Here is a 24,158-nt window from a genome sequence, read left to right on the forward strand (position 1 = left end):
AGAAGAAACATAGATGAAAGAGAACATGCAAATGGCCCACTTCCAGTACTGAGGAGTCACATTGCTCAAAGAGGACTACTCCATCCAGTCAAGAAATATGCGTTGTTTCTGATTTCTCACTGGGACTTTCTTTCTGTCCACCAACAGGAGAGATACACATGTGAGTTCAAGATATTGATCAGGTTAACACTGTGTAGGCAACGTAAAATACCTTAAGACAAATACGACAGTTAGACAGGGGCATTGGGTTTTATAACTACTGGATTGTCTCGAGTCCTTTAGTCTCTCGCTCCTTTGTGTCTTCAATGAGAAGCAGCAAGGAAAGGAAGTCCTTCCTTTGGTGGTTAGATTAATATACATTCATTATGTGGTCGTGGGTGATAGACCGTTTCTCTTGCTTTTTGAAGCTGTTCATTGATTTGTCTGAGTTGAGCGTCTTGTTCTGCCTTGATCCTCTCAATCTCTTTCTAAGAGGAAATAAACAGAATTGATGGAGTTTGACAAAAATAAATGACACCCAACTCTTTTCTCATTCATTAATCATTGGCTCATCCATACTTATACTACTCTATGGTATCAATAGACAATCCCTGAACAACTCTTCATCGGTATCTGTGCAACTACTTCTATCACTTTCCAACCTTTTTCTCTAGTTCCAGACACAGCTTCAGTCTCTGAAATGTTAGTGTCTCTAGAATTCCACCCCAACATGACCTTCCTCTTTAGACCAAAACATTACCTTGGCATCTCAGTCACCTATTCTCTTCAATTCTCTCACATTGGATATTGTCAGATATGTTTCTACAAGAAGAGTCTGTACACAGAGTGACAAGGTGCCATTCAGAGTGTCAAACGCAGCCATCTGAGTCCTGTCTAAGAAGTAGTGTCCATGTCACCACTCTTTGACTGATAGGAGTGATGGCCCTCTCTGTCTTTCATGAGAGCAAGGGAATATGAAAAATAAAGAGTAGTAGTTCCTGACAAAGCTAATACCCGTGGATATACTGGTAAGTCAGGGGATGGGTAGGGACAGTTTCATGAGTGGTGACTAGGAGTGTCATACTATCTCTGCAGAACCAACCATGTTTGAGATCCCGTTTGCAAGCCTGTGTGATACCAGTATTTGGGTTATTCTTGTGGGAATTCACTTAATTCACTTAAGGACACAGTAGTTCTGCTTCATGGTGACTAGAGATTGCACTAAAGTATAGAAAGAAGAGGCAATTTGCGTAAACACCCACTTAGTAAAAGGTGATACTTGGGATTGACATCCAGCAGTCTGACTTCAGGGTCTCTGCCCTGAGCTGCCCCATGCGACTACCTTTCCCCTTAGGCCATCATGCTGTCACCTTGACAGATGGGAGATTGAGTAGCTGAGTAACATCCAAGAGGAAACAGTTCAACAAGTACCTGGACCCTCTGTGCCCTGATCCTCTCTTGCTCTGCCTGGAAGTTTGCTCTGTCAATCTCCATTTGCCTCAGTTTCTCTTGATGCAGTCTCTCCTGCTCTGCTCTCTTTTGTTCTTCCTGGATTCGAATTGTCTCCAACCTCTTTGCTTCAGCCCTGGCAGCCGCTGCTCTTTCTTCTTCAGCTGAGGAGAAAAGAAAGTCAGTCACAAGTCTCTGCGGCCTCTCCTTGCAAATGCAGGCTGTGTTAACTTTCAACATCCTGTGCACCATGCATTGCTTCCATTTCCTTCTCACCTTTCCTCGCAATCTCCTTGGCTGTGAGAACCTGGTCTGTTTGTAGAATTGTATTGCTCAGTTGTTCTTTGGTCTTCAAATACTTCTGAAGCTCTTCCTCAGCCTGGGAACCCCAAAACATGCTGTTAGAACTAGGAAATGCTAATTTGTAAACCAAAAAATGTCTTTCTTTCTTTTCCCACTATCTTTCCCTCCTAGGGGATGCTAAGTCTGTACACGATGGGTGTGTCCATTAGTCTTCAGCCACGGGAATGATACTGCCTTTGCCAATCAGAGCACCCAGGGATGCTACACCTAACAAACTTACGTACAGGTGGCTAAACACTGAAATGTGGATGTTTTAAAAACTAATGTGGGTGCTGCAATCAATATGCTTACCCTCCTCTGAGGTATAAGTCTCTAAAGGCAAGCTAAACTAGGGCCATGTCAGAGACTTTTGGATTTTTTTTTTTTGTTTTGTTTTTGTCTTGTTTGTTTGGTTGGTTGGTTGAATTTTTTGGCAGGGGCGAGGGAGATTGCTTGAAAATGAAGTTAACAGGAAAATGAAGCAGGGGTTGGAAAGAAATAAATAGAAGGAAATGGATGACGTCACTTGAACTCTGGCATACTTGAAATAAAAACCATTTCAGACAGTCAATTGTTGGCTTTCCCTAAATTGGCTTCACTTATTGAGATTCTGACTTGCGTAATCCTAACGAGCCCCGCTGATGATCATAAACGCTGACGACTACAGCTGAAGTCTAGTGATGACAGCAATGGGTTGCTTTCGTCTACCGCTGCCATGGAAGTAGACATTCTCTGCTAGAACATCGAAGCCAAGTGCATTTCACCCAAAAGCAGAGTAACTCATGGGCAGAGACAGAGAGTACATCACTGCACCTGTACTGGGAACGAAGGATACCTGTATTCCCTTCCCTGGCTGCTGACGATACTGTGCCTTCAGCTGTTCCATCTTCTGAAGGAAAAGACTGTGGCCTCCTGGTTTAGCATAGATCCCCTGTGCCACTCCTCGTTCCAGAGGCTTAAAAATACTCTGAAGTAGGGTTGAGCAGTGTTCTGCAGAGGCTTCCTCATTCTTCTTACAAATCTCATTCTGCTTTCCACTTAGTAAGGTCTTTGAAAGGGGAAAAAAACATGAAAATGTTAGGTATACTTCAGTGCTCCTGGGAATTGTTTTTCAAAAGAATCTGCATTTTATTTCCTTTGAAACTTGGACAAACGTGTGTAAGATTATATCCTTATCAAAGCTGGAAAATTTGCAAGAAAATACTTTATGAGAAGTTATGTTTACTTGGCAGTTAGAAATGTTTTCCTTTCTAACAGCAGATATACTAAGTTGTTTCTTAAGGAACAGTGAGAAAGAACTTCTCTTATTATTGTTTTGTTTTGTTTCATTTTGGTGGGGTTTTTTTGTGACAGGATTTCTGTGTGAAGCCCTGGCTGTCCTAGAACTAGCTCTATAGACTAGGCTAGCCTTGAACTCACGGAGATCGTCCTGCCTCTGCCTCCTTAGTGCTGGGTTTAAAGGCATATATCACCACTGCCCAGCATGCTTGTATCTTTAATCTATTCATCTTGATATTTTCCTACATTTATGTAGTGAGGTTTACTCTTATTTACCCCACAAACTTTTCTTTTCTCCTCCATCTACTGAAACCCTTCTTATTCTCAGGAAGTCAGGAAGTCTCTCTCTCTCTCTCTCTCTCTCTCTCTCTCTCTCTCTCTCTCTCATGTGTGCGTGTGTGTGTGTTCCACAGAATTTAATTGAGGTTACTTGAAACTCTTTTCTCAAGATGCTATTTCCACTTTAGATGTGATTTTATGGTTTCAGAGCTCTCACTTGCACCATAATTTTAAATGTAACCAACTGTTTAATGATGTTTCTTTCAGAGTTTTCGACTTCTAGGTGTGTAAAATTGAGTCACTGGCTGCACTATCTGATAATTCTACTAACCCTACTTTCACTGTAGATGCCAAAGCAATTCTATCTAGTTGACCAATAAAAAGTAAATGCATTGTTAATGATTATTTTCTGTGAGGGGAAAAGAAATTCAAGGTTTTTTAATGGAGTGTGTGTGTGTGTGTGTGTGTGTGTGTGTGTGTGTGTGTTTGAAAATGTCAGGATCCTTGGGGCCATATTCTTTCAGACTTTCCTATTTTGCAAACTAACTCACATCAAAGCCACACAAGTGACTGTCATTTCTTTCCCATCTAGTGGAAACTGATTTTTTTTAATTAATCCTATTTTCCAGTTGTAGAATATTCTTGCCTTCTGTTGACTCTGATATCTACAAACAAATACAGAAAGTAAAGACCTCCAACTCCTTCTGGAAACATTGGTCCTCATCCTTGAAAGAATGCTTCTTGAAGATTTCCATGGCTTCGTTCCCACAGGTCCTGTGCAGGTCCAGCAGCTCCTGAAGGGTCTCTGTGGGCAGCTTCACCCTCTGGCTCATCTGCTGGTCATAGTGGGTGACAGCCTTTTGCAATGCAGCAGAGTTCTCTCTCTGGGCCAAGGCTACCACTGCATTCTGTATGCAGGGCAGAGCACCACTATTGATGGCATCGACGTAGGTCAGCACCAAGCTTTCTAGACCTTCAGAGAAGGAAGAGATGCTTGTATCATTTGCAGAAAAGGTTAATATGGAATCATTCTGAGAATGCTAATTATGTATTGCCTGCAGTTCTTCAGCGTTCTACATAGAATTCAAGTGGCCCAGAGAAGTTCTTTTGAAGAATTTTAAGATTAAGATGACAAGTAGTTATTTCTTTGAGGAAAAACATATAAAAATAACAAAAACCTAGTCAAATCTTTGTTGAAAGAAGAAAACAGAGGAATTCTTAAGACATATGTGATGATCTGTATTTTATCCTTCTCCACAGAGAAATAAGATGATCATATAAAAGTCATGAACACTCATCTCATTAACATGCTTTAGATTTTTGATTCTTTAAGCTTCCTATGCTTTTTCTCTCTCAGTTTTCTATTCTATTCATTTTTTTCCTTTTGCTTTATTTTATCATGGTTAAGGTGGTATGAGTTACTTTCCTCTGTAAATAGGATTCAGCAATCTAAACCTTATTCTTCATCAAAACTCCTGTGTTTTTCTTCCTTGTCAGCTTCTGCTTGGAAGTAATTCCTTTCACAATATTTGAAGTATTTGCCAAGTTCTAAAACATGGGGTTCTTAATATCAACTACATTAAATAGCATTTATATACACCTTTCAGGATTGTAAACAATATGGGATTACATTCAACAGCTGTACAAGTTTTGCAACAGAAAAATTCTGTTTCTACAGGGAACATGTATGTATTTATCTCACCTTATTTTATCTTATCTCATGCATATCAAATGCTATGTCACATAATAATAATATAATTAATATATTATGGAAATTTTGTCAACACACATGAGTTAATCAGTTTCTAGATAAATGGGTAAAACTTCTCTAATTGATGTCATCATTCTTAGGATTTTATATGATGCAACTTTGAGGTTTTAGTAAAACAACACTAGAGGTAAGCTTGGTATCTGTGATACGTTGGATTTCCTTCCCAGCAATGACTGACCAATTTATCAATCATCAACAAAAAAACTCTATGTGTCCTCAATTCTTTATGAGTTGGCATAAAGTCCTTTTAAAAAGTACTCACAAGGTCCATTGACTTGGATGCCTCCTGGGAGAGACTTGGTCTTCGAATGTATGAAGATGTGAGAACAGAATTCTGACAACTCCTGCACAAATTCAGGACTCAGCTCATCACTATTGAGTGTTTGAAGCTGGGAAAGTTTATTTCTCTTAGTGGGGAAATCAAAAGCAAAGCATTTCTTCACCGGGAAGAACTTCTGTATGCATAGTCGTGGCAGATTGAATATTTCAGTTCTTTCATCATTACCTGCAGAAGGAAATAAAGGATTTAACATAATATAATCTATATCCACTTTAAATAAATGTCCTTTCTCCTGATGTTGTATTAAACATAAAGAATAAAGACTAACTAGGAAAGGAAAGCAAAACAATTAGAGAAATTTCAATAACTGGAGACTAATAGAATTTTGTAAAAGGGTTAGGTGGGTAAATATGGAAAATTATATACTTAGTTGCCCATTTAAAAAAACAAGTTCTTGGAAACTTTTCTTTCTTTTTCCCAGACTGAAGTTCTGTTACCTTGTTTCAGCTTCAGCGAATTCTCCAGATACTCATCTAATGTGATGGCATGCCCATCTGTTTCCAGACTCAGGTAGAAATCTCTCAGAGTCCACACCAAGTCTGGAAAGAAGCTCACGTCAGCCGCTTCTTCACTTTCATTAAGGTCAGAGGAGTTTCTTGTCCGGAGAAGATCTGTCATTTCTGTCACATTGCTGAGACACAATTGAGGAAATTGGCAAAAGTGGGGCTGTATCTAATGCTTCCTTAAACCTCTTTTGCTCCCTTCTGCACTTAACTGAATTAACACCGCATTGGTGACATACTCGAGGGCTCGTTTCTTTGTGTTTCTACTCTGTATGATATTTTAATGTGTGTGTGTGTGTGTGTGTGTGTGTGTGTGTGTGTGGTAGAATATTATTTTAACTACGTAAAGGTGTGTTACATTTGTTTGTGCTGTGGAATATTGCTTTAATTGTGTAGAGCTGCTTTACTTTTGTTTATGTTGCATTTGTTTAATTATGTACAGAAGTGTTGCTTCTGTTTCATCTTGTCTAAGGTACCCGACTGGCTCAATAAGAAACTTAATGGCCAATAGCTAGGCAGGAAAGGGATAGGTGGGGCTTTCTGGCAGAGAGGAAAAATTCGGAGGAGAAATCCAGAAAGAAGAAAGGAAGAATAAGAGAGAAGAAGGAAGAGAGAATGAGGAACACACCTGGGACAAGAAGCCAAGCAGATGCCAGGCAGCAGACGTGAGAACCACTGAAAGTATACTATACAGAAGTAAGATAGGTAAAAAGCTCCAAGGCAAAAGGTAGATAAAGAGAAACAGGTTCATTCAAGTTAAAAGCGCTAGCCAGAAACATGCCTGAGCTATCCTGAGAAATCAAAACTAATAAGAAATCTTCTGTCATGATTTGGGAGCTTGTGGGTGGCCTAAAAAAACTGGTGTGTGTGTGTGTGTGTGTGTGTGTGTGTGTGTGTGTGTGTGATGGAGGTGGGTCATTTGTCTATGTGTTGCTTTCATTGGTTAATTAATAAAGAAACTGCTTGGCCTTTGATAGGACAGCAGCTTAGATAGGCGGAGTAGACAGAACAGAATGCTGGGAGGAAGAGGGAAGTGAGGCAGACGCTATAGCTTTCCTCTCCAAGATGGATGCAGGTTAAGAATCTTTCTGGTAAGCCACCACCTCGTTATTAGAAATGGGTTAATTAAGATGTGAGAGTTAGCCAGTAAGAGGCTAGAGCTAATAGGCCAAGCAGTGTTTAAGAGAATACAATTTGTGTGTTGTTATTTCGGGTATAAAGCTAGCTGGGCGGGAGCTGGGCGGGAACGCAGTCCGCCGCTCCATCTACATGTATGTGTGTGTGTATGTGTGCATGCAGTTTTGTGTGTGCAGATGTGCATATCTATTGAGGCCAGACGTTGGTATTGGATATCTTCTTCTAGTTCTCTCCACCTTGTGTTTTGAGACAGTCTCTTACTGAATGTGAGACTACCTGATTGGCTCTAGAGCTGACTAGGAAGCCCCAGGAGTCCTCCTGTCTTAGACTCCCCATACCTATTCCCAGTCTTGGAGTGACAGGTACACACTGCCTTGCCTGGCTTGCTAGTTATTTATTTATTTATTTATTTATTTATTTATTTGAGACATGGTGTCTCTGTAGTTTGGAGCCTGTCCTGGAACTAGCTCTTGTAGACCAGGCTGACCTCGAACTTACAGAGGACTGCCTGCCTCTGTCTCCCAAGTGCAAGGATTAAAGGAGTGCACCACCACTACCTGACTCCATGCCTGGATTTTTACATAGATGTTATGGATCCAAACTCCTGTCCTCATTCTTGGGTGACAAACATTTCTCTGATTGAGCCATCACCATTGCCCCTTTGTTTTAACTGTTATGAGTCCAAAAGTCTCATAGGTGAATAGATGGTGTGTTTTCTCCACTGTAGGACTGGTCTGGACCACAAAGGATACTGCAGTAGGTCGATAGCCCCCTGGTCAATTTTGCTCATGGTGTTGTATACAATGGTGCTACTGAGAAGGATTACCAGTGCGAAGATCTGAGTATCATTGTTTTTATTAATCTAGAACAGAAGAAAATTGAGCCACGCGTTGGGACATTCTTGGGTGAATATCACCAAAAATAAAATGTTAATATACAGATATTAAACAAAGAAAAATAATTTGCATGCTTTTCCCATTGGTAATTTTATACTACTGATTTATCATTCTATGCTAACTCACTAGTCTTTCCTCTAATCACGCTTAGATGGTTGCAAAATGAATAAGTTAGAAGGGCAACCAGAATACTTAAAAGTAAGGTTTTACAGGGGCAAAACAGACTGCCTTATATGCATGGTACATATATCTGTATTACTTATTACTACCCATAAGGTGGTCTCATTAACAATCTTATCTCATTCCAAGACAATGTGGAAGAATGAGTTTATAATAACTTTTCCTATGCTGCAGATTGAGTAAATCAAGTTCAAATTATGTCTTATCATCTGTGAATCTTGACAAAACAGAAATTTTAAAATGAAGAAAAAGCAAAAACAAAAACTTTTTCACACTGGACATTCAAGAGAAAGTTCTAGTAATGTCTAAGAACCAACTCATACTGGTTAAAAGGCATATCTCCCCAGGTCCAAATGGAACTCTACATTGGAAACTTGAAGTCAATAATAATGGGAATATTTAGGAAAAAGTAATGTGCTTTAGACTGAAGTGTTTTATTCATGGTGAGTGGTGTGTTAAATGCTTACCAGTATACAACTAGAAAATGCCAGTATGTCCACTGTTCACATAATTATTTGCGCAAGACAAACAGAAAAACATTTGGAGAGACATCTATTTTGTCAAAACTATGGAACTACAGGTACTACAGGCATGGTTTAGCAACTTGATTTAACCAGTAGCCAACTATTAGTCTACATTCTCTGTAGGACTGGGTTTGAAGCAGTGATTTAAATTCCACTATGCTTCAGTACTCAGGAAGTACTTAGTTCATCATCACTCTAGTACTCTCAGTATGGACTCTGCCTTATGAAGATATTTTCTCACTCCATGCATCCAGGTTCTGCCTATTAAAAATAAAGGGCAAAAGTGCTCTCAGGTCAACTGGAAATGCCAATTTTATGGGTGGTGAGAAGAGAAATTCCTGTACTAAGAGTATTTAGAGACCCGGGAAGATAAATCTAACCCAAACAGAAGCCTCTCTCCTTACCTTCTCGGTATCTCCCAGGCCCTCAGTGTCAAGCAGAACTAGGGTGTGGTCTGGCTTCTGGGGGTGAGGCACACACCACATCCAGATCCCCTTGGTGTGAGACTGCACAGTGGATCCCACAGAAAAGCCTGAGAGGCAAAGGGAGTGGAATTGAAGTAAGAAGGCATCTGGAAGTCGGGTGGTGGTGGCGCATACCTTCAATTCCAGCACTCAGGAAACAGAGGCAGGCTGATCTCTGTGAGTTCGAGGCCAGCCTGGTCTACAAAAGCTAATTCCAGTACAGGCTCCAAAACTACAGAGAAACCCTGTCTCAAAAAACAAAAAGATAACAAAGAGGGCATCTGGAATTCAGGAATTCCCTTGAGAATTTAAGCTAGGATGCAAGAGAAACAAATTGGCAAGACAGAAGAACAGACAATTGATGATATAATTAGAAGTAAAGTAATGGGCAAAGAGTATTAACGACTTAAAGTTGGCATCTGATGCTATTTTAAAAATACAATATTATACTCCTAAAAACTTAAGAGTTGGAATGTATTTCATTGGATTTATTTTGTTGAATTTATTTCATTGATGTCTTAGTTCTTATAAAGGTAATATATTTTACTTTTTCTGGGAAGATGTTGAGGAATAAACACATGCTAAGCCACAGACAGGGAGCTTCCCTTTAGCTACCAAAAGATGCAAACAGTGGTTGTGCCACAAACACAGAATCTAGACGGGTCCCCAAGTTTCTCTTTTCACACCCTAAGCTGGATGCTCACAGTATGGGTGGACAGAGGGGACTCAGCAAGCATTGTTGGTGTTGCTCACCTTTCTCCTTCCCAGCCAACTTGTTCATCAGGTAGGATTTGCCTGTACGATAAAGGCCCACGATGGCCACCACTACCACCGGCTGTGTGATGGCAGACAGAATCTTCAGAGCTTCCTGATTGACCACTAGCTGTTCCTCATTGTTCTCAATGAGGCACATGGGTTCTGACATCTGGATCTCTGGAGCCATGTCTAAAATATTTCTTTGTCTGCTGGAGAAGAAACAGGATGACCTGAAATTCCTAGAAACAGGATGACCTGAAATTCCTAGTATTTAAAGAAAGGCATTTTACCCACTGAATCCTGGAATAAATGATCTGAAAGCATTGCCTGAGTTTCTGAGATATTGAAAACTAAAAACTAAGAACTAAAAATAAGTAGCAAAGTACAATAGCTCCTGCCTGTTCACAGACCTGTAATAGCATATACTACAGCCTCTTAAGTTCTTGTTAGACTCAGGAAACCCCTATCATTAGCCTACCTACTAACAGTTTGGGTCTAGCTCATTCCATTGGCTTCCAGCTTGCTGATGTTTCCTGGCGTGTACCTACTGGTATCCTTGGATTGCTTGACTGTGACGTGTCGTGCACTCTCTTACTGAGCTATCTGACCAAAATGCACCACTTCCTTGCCACCAAGCCATAATTCTAACATATATCATTTTCAAAGACATTATACATGTTTTCTTATTAAAGTGGTACTTTCAAAAACATTTTTACATAGATATGAATGTCCTTTATTAATCCCAAACTTCAGAGCATGATCATTTTGTAATTGGCAAAATGATTGAAAAGACATCATTACTGGTAAACTGACAACTGTCTAATAAATTAGTTCAAGCTGAATGATAAAGGTAACACATGCTTTTTGGCATCACTTATCGGGGAGACAGATAGCTATCTTCCATTTTAGTACTGACTATTTAATGAAGAAGTTAAAAAGCCATGATCTTCATTGAATTCACTTTTCATTACAAAACAGTAACAAGAAAACATCTGAATGAGTTGCACGAGCTGGCCATGAAAAAGGATGGGTTTCCTTGCGGTTGTATTTAATGGTCATAAAGACACATTTCCTCCTCATGCTCAGAGCCAGGGCAGGGTAAACCATGCCTGTAACTAAGAAACTGAAACAGAAACTGTTTTGATACGAGCAGATAGTGGCAGAGTCACCACAGATGGCAGATGTCAAGCCATGGGCATTAGGGAGTACCTAGTGCAAGCCCATGCCAGGAAACAGCCTTATCTTAGTGAACTGAGAATCTAATGCCAAGTGTTTGCCCATTCTAACCAATCTCTGGTGTGATATTGCTACCCCGTATCAGTAGTTGCCTTATCTATACACAGCAGGAATTAAAATGATTTTTTGCAGACTATATAGATGTAGCTTTCAGTGATGACCTAAAGTTAGCCAAGATAAGAAAGATCACATCTGCACGTGATATGGAGGTTTAGAGGCCCTTGTAATTTTGGATGATGTCAGTAATGGAGGAAGAAACTAATTTAATTGAATCTTCAGCCTTTATAAAGAACGTTAGTACTGTGTGTCTCTAGTAATCATAGTATTTTACGTGTTAGCACCAAAGAGTGCCTGGATAGAATCCTTAATGCTTTTACTGCAGCCAAATCACGAATGTCACTGCACATTTAATGTTCTCCAGGCACATTCCAAAATTCAGTACTCTGCCTTGCATAGATCAGTGCAGGACTCAGGAATATATTCTTTGTATCTGTTAAGAGTCCCATAACTTTAAGGGAACTGGCGAGATGGTTCATCTGTTAAAAACAACAGACAACTCTTTCAGAGGATCAAGGTTTGTTTCCAAGAACCTACATGTTGGCTCACAACTGTCTGCAGCTTCAGTTTCTTCATCTGGCTTCCAAGGGCACCAGGGACCCATACACATAAAATAAAAATAATTTGTAAATTTTTAAAAATCACATTTTGGCTTTGCTGTAATTTAGACTTGATGTGCAGTCTCGGACTTGCAACTGACTAGCATTATGATGTCACTCAGCTCTTTCAGTATGCTTCTTACAAGTCAGAAGCAAACAAATCAATATCCATTTCTATCAGTAGAGAGCTGGCTAGAGTGGTGGATCAGTGGTTAAAAGCACCTGAAGTAGAAGACCTGGGTTTGGGTGAACCCACCACATCAAGTGACTCAGCTACCTGTAACACCAGTGCCAGGGGACCTGATGCTCTTCTTAGCTCTATGGACAACTGCAGAGTGGGGAGCGTGTGTGTGTGTGTGTGTGTGTGTGTGTGTGTGTGTATGTGTGTAGGGGGGACTACAGAGAAGAAAACTGCTAAGAAATCTGAGAGAACATGCTGAGGAGTTCTGGGGACAAACCTCTGAAAGAAAACAGTTCCTTGTAGATATAGTTTTAGTTCAGGGTTTGCAGGACTAAACTGAGCGCCAAAGAGGTTAAAAAACTGACTTTAAAAAAAGTGACTGCCAAGGAAAAGAAGGCCTGGAAACTTCAAGAGACCACAGCAAAGCTGAAAGCCCACTGTAGTGTCAGGAAGTGTCTCCCTGCTGTGCCTTGGAGTTTCACCTTTTCTTTGTCTTTCATTTTTGTTTTATCTTCAGCATCTTAGATATTTACATTGCAACTCAACCTTTGCTCTTCCTCATGCCAAGAAATAGTTGTCTGCTGTCCTAAAAGTCCCCCAGGTCACAGACTGAAAGGGCTGCGTCAGGTTTTTTTTTTGGGGGGGGGGAGGGGGATGATGCTTTGATCCCATTTTTATTTTTTAGCTATATTAATTTTCTAGCCCTTTCAACTTTCATTTATTTTTTAAAATTTATTTTTGATTTTACATACCAACCCCAGTTCCTCCCACTTCCCCTTCTCTGTTATGTGACTTGATCTTTTGGGGAGTGGGCCCTGACAGTGGCACCAGGACCTATCCCAGGGGCATGAACTGCCTTTTTAGAGCCCATTCCCTATGCTGGGACACCTTGCTAAGCCTTGATATAGCAGGAGGGGCTTGGTCCTGCAGCAGGTCTTAAAGGCAGAGGAATTTAAGCAATGATTGTGGATGCCAAGAAATTATAACCGAGCAATGAAAGAAAAACAGCTGGAAGACATTTCTAGCCTTCAGTTTAGTCCCTACCCAGGCTGCCTCTCATCGTCAGGAAGCAAATGGGACACTGAGTAAACCCTCGGACTGACAGATGAACAATTGTTTGTCTGCTAACACTGTGACTCAGTCTTCACACTTAGGGCTGATGCAGCATCCCAGGCTAAGATGCATTCCATCCTGGATAGAGTATTTTAAAAACTAAACCATAACAGTCTCTGCCCACCCATGCATCTCCGACCTTACCTTAACAAAAACTGAGGAGCCAAGTCAGAGGAAGAGCTGGGAAGAAAGCAGCTTCAAAGAGGACTTTGCCAGAGTGCAAACCTCTTGTCCGTTTTTAGCTGTGCTTGTTTCTCTTAAATACTGGCCAGTTCTGGGAATTCCCTTTTTCCTCCCAGCTCTCTAGCAGAGAACTTACTTATGCAATATAAAGAAAAAAACTACCATGGTTAGTTTCCAATCCTGAAAGGAAACTGAAACTACCCAAGCTCAGAGTATTCAGTTAAAAGATTTCCCTTTAACTGCATTGTCCCATGAAAGGTGTGGATACCTTGAACTGATTTCCCAGATGTTGCCCATTATTGCTGAAATAGAGAATTCTCTTTCAGAATTGACATCTTTCTTAATTATTGGGAGCATGGTTCATTTTATTCCTTTTAAATGAGAGTGATGGTATACCTGATTTAGAGGTTGGTACTTTTTGAGGGCAAACCTCACTTACTACTTGATGACTAATTTCTTGCAATTGTATCTGCATACACATAGAATAAAATTTGTATTATTGGTCGTAGGTTGACCGAGAGTCACAGGGTCTCTTTTGTGAGTTCTGAAATACCATATACAAAAGAAATAAAACCAGGCTTAAAAGGAAAGTTCAGGACCATTTTATTGGAGTTCAAAGAAAAAAGCAACAGGGTGGGGAGCAGACAGCAGCTCTCTCAGGGAACCAGAAGCGGGAGGTGGGGGTAAAACAAGAGCAAGTCATACTTTCCAGGTTAGAGGCCAAGCTGTCAAGCAGGCGCAGCAGTGAAAGTCCCTAAGCATCTGCATGGGGTGTGGACCTGCCTCCTGGTAACAGACAGGGAAGATGTTAAATCCCAAAGTTGGGTTGATCCAGGAGATGCTGACAGCCCAAGCTGGAATCAGCCTGTGAGAGACGCTGAGTAGAGGACACACTAAGCCAGACGTGGATTCTGATGAGTTTAAGAAACTGTGATATCAAAAGTGCCATTGGTTCAAGCCTGGAAGCTTTGGAAAAAGGGGGTTGGGGAAAAAACAGATCACTAATAAGAAACCATCTGACATCTAACACTGTGTGGCTATTGTCTGGGGTTTTGTAGTTTTATAACTTACCTTACATACGATGTTCCATTTAATGGTTGGCTTAGTCTGTTCAACATTTTATTTTAGAATCCTTCAAGTTTGAAGGTGCAGTAAAATATTTTGCATATATACCCAGGAATAGAATAAAATGGTCAGATAGTATGAATTTGTCCACATTATGGAAGAGGGTATAAATCATTCTGCAGTGTGATTCCCCAAGTCAGTGTTCCTGCAGCAATGAATGAGAATTCACAGTGCATCAAATATCACCATTAGGAAATGCCAGAATTCTACATTTTTATCACTCGGAGGAATTCATGGTTTTAATTGTTGGGTTTGTTTTGGTTTTTTGAGGATGAATTATAGTTAGGGAAGTAAAAACCCCTTTTCTTGTCATTGCTTTTTAGGAAATGTGTAATCAAGACACTTGGTGTTTTTTATGTTATAAAGTTTTAAACTTCACTTACAGATTAATTTAACTACATGTTCTTAGTATGAGACGTGTATACTAAAAACTGCGGTGTGCCTTTTCGTTCTCTCATTGTGTCTTAGGATGAATAGGAGGTTTTAGTGCTAATCTGACTAAACCAATGGGTTCTTTCTTGATATCTACTGCTTTTCTCTCCTATTTTCCATCTTGAAAGACCTGGAACTAATGTCAACCATTTCTGAAAATGCTTTGTCATTCACAGTTTTAAAAATCTGCAGTCCTCTTAATCAATTTCTCTGAAGGCCAGTAGTAGTAAGCTAAATTTTGTCACTCTTAAATGCAAATAACCTAACTTCACTTATTGACAAGAGCATCCTCCCTTTTAGCTGCAATGTCTTGAATCACCACATATGTCGAGTCTGCACATGTGTATTGATCTCATTATGCTCACAACCACATTATCCTGTATTAGTTTCTCTAGTCTTGGTTCCAGTTTGAAATCACTAATACAATTTGCGATGTTTTGTTTTCCCCTGTTGTTGGGGTTGGGGTTTCTATTGCTGTGATGAAATACCATGAACAAAATGCAAATTGAGGAAGAAAAGATATATGTGGTTTTCATATCCAAAGGCACAGTTCATTGAGGAAGTCAAGGTAGGAACTCAAACAGGACAGGACCCAGGAGGCAGGTTTCTGATGTAGAGGCCATGGAGGGGTGTTACCTACTGGCTTTTTCTAATGGCTTGTTTAGCCTGCTTTCCTATAGAACCCAGGACCACCCCCCAGGGATGGCCCCACCCACAATGGGCTGGGAAAAAATATGCTACAGGCTTACCTACAGCCCCATCTTTTGGAAACATTTTCTCATTTGAGAGTCTCGCCTTTCAGATGATTTTAGCTTGTATCAAGTTGACGCCTATGGATTTTATTAGTTGATTAATTTCATCTGACAGAGTCATTGGAGTTTTTTTTTTGCTGTTGTATTAAAAGTGAATATGAATGTGCACAGAAATTTCATATTAAAATAAATAAATTTTATAATCAATTTTCTAGATAGGCCTGTCTATTTCTTGACTCTTTTGAAGTCATCTGGAATTCTTATATAATTGTCTAGATACAGTTCTGAAAAAATATATAACATTTATTATGGAGTAAGTATTGAGTAAACTTCTCAAATACAACTATAACCAATGTACACATTTTACAAGTGTACAACTTCATGGATTTTCTTAACACACTATAAGAAATAAAATAAAAAGGCATCATGCCAGGGGATCCCCTCATGTCTATGTTCAGTATCTACTACTTCTGCTTTGCCCCTTCAATGAAAACAAATAACCCTGCTACAAGCATCATCCACTGAGTTCCATCTAGTGACTAGATCAGTGTTATTCAGTGTTATTATGTGAGACTTTGTCTGCCTCCTTTTCATTTAGCAGACGTGTAGTGAAGATATAGTTGGGGAATAAAGCAAACTTCATATCTTGGCTATTTTGTGTCTTTTTGCTTGTTATGACAAAATGACAATCTATGTCATATACATAATGTGTTATCAATATTCTATTTGCATTTGGTTATATGTTTCACATAGGTTATGTGTGTGTTTATTATTTTCTTGGAGCTATTAAAATAATATTTACACTTGCTTATTAATACTATTGTCAGTTGTTTTTGGCTTTGGTTTTTTATTTCTCGTCTTGTTTTTTCCTTATTTACAGAACATTCACAGCTTTCCATAGTGGGTCAGCATCAGCTCATCCTCCTATACCAGTGTCCTGTGATGCCAGGAGCTGAGTCTCTAGGGATTTCCACTGAAGCACAAAGACTCTGGTAAGAAACTTATTTTTTTCAGCTGTCAGTTTCACCCTGTGCTTATCTATGGGGTCAATGCAGCTACAAACAGAGTCCAGAATTTCTGAGTTAGATGTCCACTCACCTTCCAAAGATTCCACCCTATGGGATTCCTTTAATAGACTCCTTTTCCACGGAATCACTCTCTTCCCAAGACAGAGTAATCTCTAACTCGAGTGTAGTTTCGGAGTACATGACCTCAAAAGAAAAGGCAAATTGATGACTCATTTTGTTTTCCTATGGTGCTTGAGTGAACTCAGAGGTAGAGTCAGATACAGTCCAACTGCAGATTGAGTTGTGCAGTGTCAGTAGGATTGTAGCTGTCTTCATGAGTGTGGTAGCCCCTTGGCTTGGGGACACTAACTTAACCTGAGACAGAGTTGGACTGAGCACTTTATGGAAGCCCCACTCCCAAATGGAAAATTCCAAAACTCACAGGTGAGTACAGGAATTCAGCTGAAGGTCTAGAATGTTGGTTGTTGTTAAAGCCTTCACCATCACATTTTGAGGGAACCCATGGACTCTCACTCCTCTGCCCTTCCTCTTTCACCTAACTCCTTTCTCTCCATTGCCTTATTCTCTCACCCTTCTCTATCTTATTGTGCTTTGAAGAGCAAGAATATATTATCTGATGTGACTTTGGTTTAGGTTTCACCAGTATATATAATCATCTGTCACCCCCTGCCCCTGTCCCATGACTACATGTATGGAAGAGATTCTATAAACACAAGCACAAACCCTCTTCATCAAGAATTGTCAGATCATGTTTTAAAATAACAAGCTTCTGGTTTTGCTTTTGTTATCCTGTTTTTCCAATAGCTCTTCTGTGACAGGTGATGGGAACGCTGTGTTAGGACACGAGCAACTGAAAAGAGTGGCCACCCTGACTTTGAAAGCCCTTATGGAGGACAAGGGTACAGTTGACAGTGAGCAGACGTAGTTGATGGCTCCAAGCATTTGGCCAAGTTCCCAGCCAGTGACCCTGTCCATGCCATGAGATTTTCTAGAGTAGGACCTACAGATTGTACCTGTATAAGGAAGTGTAGAACAATAGTCTTCAAAGGTACCCTGGCATGTAGATATATGGCTTAGCAGGTAAAGTGTTTGCCATGTAAGAATGAGGACCTGAGTTCATATCCCCAGAGCCCATGTAGAAGCCACATGCTCTGCTGTGCATCTGTCATCCCAGCATCTCTAACATCAAAACAGGGAGCAAATAGGATCACCTCAGAAACTTGGGGGGGCCACTAGCATAGCTTAGGAAACAGAAAGCAACTGAAGAGGGACCCTGCCATAAGGTGAGATGCTACCCTCCCACATGAGTGTGTCTCACACGTGGCTACACTTACACACATTAACATGCATACATACACATCAACATTCTTACACACACATACATAACCAGAGAGAGAGAGAGACCAGACATTTACACAAGATAGAAATATACCACAGCGTTAAGTCGATTAATTGCCTGTGGACTTTAATTTTGTAGTTGGCTCTCTCTAGATTCTTTAAAAGAAAACAATCATGTTTCCATTCTGCAATCGGAGAAAAGCAGCCGAATTCCTAGAAATGGCCAAGTTAGAGAATTTCAGTTGCTTTTAGTTTCTATGAGAATTATATTTCAGGAAATGCCTTCACAAAGAGCTTTGCTTTGGCGCAAGAGTTCATTTTCCTTCTGAGAGAACAATCCTGCCAAGCTGCTTGAGAACACAGCTCCTGGAAGTGTGTTCATTTTGGAGGGAGAAACCTCGAGGGTGGGATCCCAAAACCTCCCTGACACACTACTCTTTAAGAGCTGGTGTATGCATTAGATGCTGAAAAAGCATTCGACAAAATTCAACACCCCTTTATGATAAAGGTCTTGGAGAGATTAGGGATACAAGGGTCATACCTAAATATAATAAAAGCTATTTACAGCAAGCCGGCAGCTAACATTAAATTAAACGGAGAAAAACTCAAAGCCATCCCACTAAAATCAGGAACACGACAAAGATGTCCACTCTCTCCGTACCTCTTCAATATAGTGCTTGAAGTTCTAGCAATAGCAATAAGACAACATAAGGAGATCAAGGGGATTCGTATTGGAAAGGAAGAAGTTAAGCTTTCGTTATTTGCAGATGATATGATAGTATACATAAGCGACCCCAAAAACTCTACCAAAGAACTCCTACAGCTGATAAACAGCTTTAGTAATGTGGCAGGATACAAGATCAACTCCAAAAAATCAGTTGCCTTCCTATACACTAAGGATAAGGAAGCAGAGAGGGAAATCAGAGAAGCATCACCTTTCACGATAGCCACAAATAGCATAAAATATCTTGGGGTAACTCTGACCAAGGAAGTGAAAGATCTATTTGACAAGAACTTTAAGTCCTTGAAGAAAGAAATTGAAGAGGACACCAGAAAATGGAAGGACCTCCCTTGCTCTTGGATTGGGAGGATCAACATAGTAAAAATGGCAATTCTACCAAAAGCAATCTATAGATTCAATGCAATCCCCATCAAAATTCTTCACAGATCTGGAGAAGACAATAATCAACTTTATCTGGAAAAACAAAAAACCCAGGATAGCCAAAACAATCTTATACAATAAAGGATTGTCTGGAGGCATTACCATCCCTGACTTCAAACTCTATTACAGAGCTACAGTATTGAAAACAGCTTGGTATTGGCATAAAAACAGAGAAGTCGACCAATGGAATCGAATAGAAGACCCTGACATTAACCCACAAACCTATGAACACCTGATTTTCGATGAAGGAGCTAAAAGTATACAATGGAAAAAAGAGAGTATCTTCAACAAATGGTGCTGGCAAAACTGGATGTCAATCTGTAGAAGAATGAAAATAGATCCATATCTATCACAATGCAAAAAAATCAAGTCCAAATGGATTAAAGACCTCAATATCAGTCCGAACACACTGAACCTGATAGAAGAGAAAGTGGGAAGTACTCTACAACACATGGGCACAGGAGACCACTTCCTACGTATAACTCCAGCAGCACAGATATTAAGGGCCTCATTGAATAAATGGGACCTCCTGAGACTGAGAAGCTTCTGTAAAGCAAAGGACACTGTCACTAAGACAAAAAGGCAACCCACTTACTGGGAGAAGATCTTCACCAACCCTGCAACTGACAAAGGTCTGATCTCCAAAATATATAAAGAACTCAAGAAACTAGACCGTAAAAGGCTAGTCAACCCAATTATAAAATGGGGCACTGAGCTGAACAGAGAATTCTCAACAGAAGAAGTTCAAATGGCCAAAAGACACTTAAGGTCATGCTCAACTTCCTTAGCGATCAGGGAAAGGCAAATCAAGACAACTTTAAGATACCATCTTACACCTGTCAGAATGGCTAAAATAAAAAAACACCAATGATAGCCTTTGCTGGAGAGGTTGTGGAGAAAGGGGTACACTCATTCATTGCTGGTGGGAATGCGAACTTGTGCAACGATGCTGGAAAGCAGTGTGGCGGTTTCTCAGGAAATTCGGGATCAACCTACCCCTGGACCCAGCAATACCACTCTTGGGAATATACCCAAGAGAGGCCCTATCATACAACAAAAGTATATGCTCAACTATGTTCATAGCAGCATTGTTTGTAATAGCCAAAACCTAGAAACAACCTAAATGCCCTTCAATGGAAGAATGGATGAAGAAAGTATGGAATATATACATATTAGAGTATTACTCAGCAGAAAAAACAAGGACTTCTTGAATTTTGCACACAAATGGATGGAAATAGAAAACACTATCCTGAGTGAGGTAAGCCAGAACCAAAAAGAAGAACATGGGATGTACTCACTCATATTTGGTTTCTAGCCATAAATAAAGGGCATTGAGCTTATAATTCACGGTCCTAGAGAAGCTAAATAAGAAGGTGAATCCAAAGACAAGCATATAGGCATCCTCCTGAATATTAACATTCATCAGGCGATGAAAGGAGACAGAGACAGAGACCCACATTGGAGCACCGGACAGAAATCTCAAGGTCCAAATCAGGAGCAGAAGGAGAGGGAGCATGAGCAAGGAACTCAGGACCACGAGGGGTATACCCACACACTGAGACAATGGGGATGTTCTATCGGGAACTCACCAAGGCCAGCTGACCTGGGTCTGAAAAAGCATGGGATAAAACCGGACTTGTTGAACATAGCGGACAATGAGGACTTCTGAGAACTCAAGAACAATGGCAGTGGGTTTTAGATCCTACTGCATGTACTGGCTTTGGGGGAGCCTAGTCAGTTTGGATGCTTACCTTACTTGACCTGGATGGAGATGGGCAGTCCTTGGGCTTCCCACAGGTCAGGGAACCCTGATTGCTCTTCAAGCTGATGAGGGAGGGAGACTTGATCGGGAGAGGGGGAGGGAAATGGGAGGCGGTGGCGGGGAGGAGGCAGAAATCCTTAATAAATAAATAAATTTAAAAAAAAAAGAGCTGGTGTATGGCACTGTCTGTTCAGCATCTGTCTTGAATTAGACTATGTGTAGACAAGACTATGTATAGACTGTAGATGGGCCTTTAGCTAGGGCTTGTCACGAGCACTATTCAGCATTTTGGGTTGTTATCAATTCATTCTCTGTAAAAGACACAGTGACTTAAAACACACACACACAGCCCACACTGAATAATCACATCACTTGCTGAATAGTCCCAAACTCTTTCTATTGCACAGGATAAAAGCTGGGCATAGTGGTGTACAGTTTTAACCCCAGCAGTAGTTCTGTGACTCTCTGGGTTTAAGGTCAGTTTGGTTTACAGAGTAAGGAGTGAGGTCTAGGATAGCAGCCGGGCTACACAGAGAAACAGAGAAACTCCCAAAACCCCCATGTTGAAAAAAAAAAAAAAACCTAAAGAAAAAAAAAGTCAATTTGCAATAGCTAACAACAACAAAAAAAAGGCGTGCAAAAGCTTGCACAGTCTGCCCCCTGATGGCACTTCCTAAGCCCAGTCTGTCTCCAACTCACAACCTGCATCTAGAAATAACCAAACTCTTCCCCAGTCTGGAGTGTTGCATGAAATCCTTCTGCCTAGAACTAATTTTTACCTTTTGCTATCTATGTAAATTGTGCTTCTCAAAAGTTTGGTTTAATTCTACATTTCTTGGGGAAACATTTCTATCCAAATAGTCTCTCCTTTCTATATAATGCTTAGCAGAAATTGAAATATTTCATTTGTCCACGTGACCGTTTAGTGTCTTATTTCTAAAATCCAAAAGAAAGCAGCACTAGAATCATGACTGTTCTGGTTGAGAGTATATCCTGGCTTCCTTCCCTCACATCCAGGCCAATGGATGTCAGTGGCCAATATCTGCCATTATTGAATGAACGGATGCAATCATTTTGAAAAGTGCTACTTTATTTTTCCTTTTCACGCAAGAATTTTGCTCTTTGCACATGAACCTTCAACAGAAATTCTCCCCCACAATTCTGGAAGCAGGACTTTCTGAATGGGAGATCTCATTGCCATGATAAATGTTGCCCTTGTTATGGTCATCAGCAGGGTCCAACATCTTCACATTATGTTCAATTTTGGTCTGGGAATTCTGCAACACAAAAGAAACCCATGACTCATAAATAAATAAATAAATAAATAAATAAATAAATAGGAAATCCAGTCAGTTTAGGCCTTTCCTACTCGCTTTATAATTTTAATGATTGTGCTGCATTTAAATCTAATACTAATTATATAATCTGTTGAACAGAAAATGAAAATAATTGTGAGGCTTCTGATCTGGTGACTTTTTGAGCTGGATGATGAGAAAATTTACTAAGCAGTTTATAACAAAAATAACTCAGGTGAGCATTCTTATCCCAGCGCATCAGCTTGCTACGGGTACCATAATTGAAGACTACACTGCTGTCTTTGGTCTCCCAAAGGCCATGTTCTTTTGTAGGCAGAGCTTTTCTGTGTCCCGGCAGTCACTCTCAAATAACCACAAGAGACATAATATTAATTATAAATGCTTAACTGATAGCTCAGACTTGTTATTAGCTAACTCTTACATTTTAAATTAATTCACTTCTTCAACCTGTGTGATGCCCCAGGCTCATGGCTTTTACCTCTCCTGCATGTCCTGCTTCCTTTCCATCTGACTGGAGACTCTTCTGACGCTGCCTTCCTTCTTCTCAGCATTCCCTCTGCCCCCCAAAGTCCTGCCTAGCCATTAGCCAGTTAGCTTTCTATTAATATATTTACAATGTAGAAAGATTGTTCCACAGCACAGTTATACAAAGCACACTCACCTCGTTTCCAAATGCCTATAGGTTTCCCCTTATCCTAGAACAGCGACCCCCATCCATCCTCAAATGCCCACAGGTATCCCCTCATCCTAGCACCAAACTTTTTTTTTGAGAAAACAAAACATTTAATAAAAATTTCCAAGGAAGAAAGTTAGGGATGGAGAAAATCAAATCCAACAAAAACAAAAAAACCAAAATGATTCTAGACGGCCCTAATTATTATATTTATAAAAGCATGACTCTCAGACCTATGAAGTATATGGATTCACAAGAAAAAAAAATCTCAAAAAACCAGCAGAGTAAAAGACTCAGGTTATCCACAGTGGCAACTAGACATTGTGGAACTTTTCATAGAAGCAGAGATAAGCGACAAATTCGTTACTTAGAAGTTTCAAGAGTTTTCACACAGTTTCCTCAACAGTAATGAGCTAAACCACAGATGAGAATATGGTCAAAGAAAGGTTCTCAGGGGTTGTCAAACCAGTAAACAAAAATAGAGAAATGTTAAAAAGAATGTTTAGGAGTGAACTTAACCCCAGAACAATGATTTGAGGGAAAAGAATGACTATTGAGTCAAACACAAACACAAGTAAATTTTTTAATTTATTTATTTATTTAAAAAAGAAAACAATCTTTTTTTTTTTCATTTTACATGCCAATCCCAGTTCTCACTCTCTCTCCTCCTCCCCTTCCCCCCACCTAAATCTCCCACCCTACCCCCAACCACTCCTCAGAGAGGATAAGGCACATTGACACAAGCATAGTTTTACAAAATAAATGCACGGTGTTCATCTGGATTGCCTCTGGTTTTATTACAATAATGCTCAGTAGGAACTTTAGTTAAAAGTCAAGAAGAAACTAAAGGAGCAGAAACAGTAGCTTGCCCCATGGCTGAGAGAGAACAAATGGAAACTTTATTAGATGGTTTAAAGGAGAAAATGAGTAACAGTCTACAGTGAAATTTACAGACTCTGGCCTATAGACCAAACCCCTCTGTTGTCTGCCGGGTAAATAAAGTTTTTTTAAACACAACTATCTCCATTCATGTTCATGTTTCCCTCGGTTGACTTTACGACAGAAGAACAGTACTGATTAGAACAAAAGCACTGCATGTACCACCAAACTTAAACTGTTTCCTTCAGGACTCTTTATAGAAGCTGAGAGACACACAGTGTAAGTAAGAGAATAGGGTAGAGAGTAATCTTGCAATAAAGATGACGCATTCTCTCGGGGAAAATGACAAAGAATGACCCTGAAAGTCACCAAACAGCTGTTGCATCATCTATATATAGTTGTCACTTGTCTCCTAATGTATTGG

General features: G+C 40.0%; 1 protein-coding gene across 1 annotated transcript; it reads right to left on the reverse strand.

Annotated features, from left to right (window-relative positions):
- Positions 1 to 201: 201 nt before the first annotated feature.
- On the reverse strand, positions 202 to 13,308 carry LOC121450513 (guanylate-binding protein 5-like). The gene is made up of 11 exons (XM_041655474.1): positions 13,229 to 13,308; positions 9,896 to 10,104; positions 9,083 to 9,210; positions 7,831 to 7,940; positions 5,876 to 6,069; positions 5,361 to 5,603; positions 4,020 to 4,300; positions 2,606 to 2,818; positions 1,705 to 1,807; positions 1,411 to 1,592; positions 202 to 467 (listed from the first exon to the last, which is right to left on the reverse strand). The coding sequence occupies exons 2-11, from the start codon at positions 10,083 to 10,085 to the stop codon at positions 345 to 347; spliced, it is 1,767 nt and encodes a 588-aa protein (XP_041511408.1). The 5' UTR covers positions 10,086 to 10,104; positions 13,229 to 13,308; the 3' UTR covers positions 202 to 344.
- Between the last annotated feature and the right edge of the window lie 10,850 nt (positions 13,309 to 24,158).

Source organism: Microtus oregoni, unplaced genomic scaffold (assembly GCF_018167655.1).
Source record: "Microtus oregoni isolate MIOR12 unplaced genomic scaffold, Mior012 000000F_ref0000247, whole genome shotgun sequence".
Taxonomy (NCBI): domain Eukaryota; kingdom Metazoa; phylum Chordata; class Mammalia; order Rodentia; family Cricetidae; genus Microtus; species Microtus oregoni.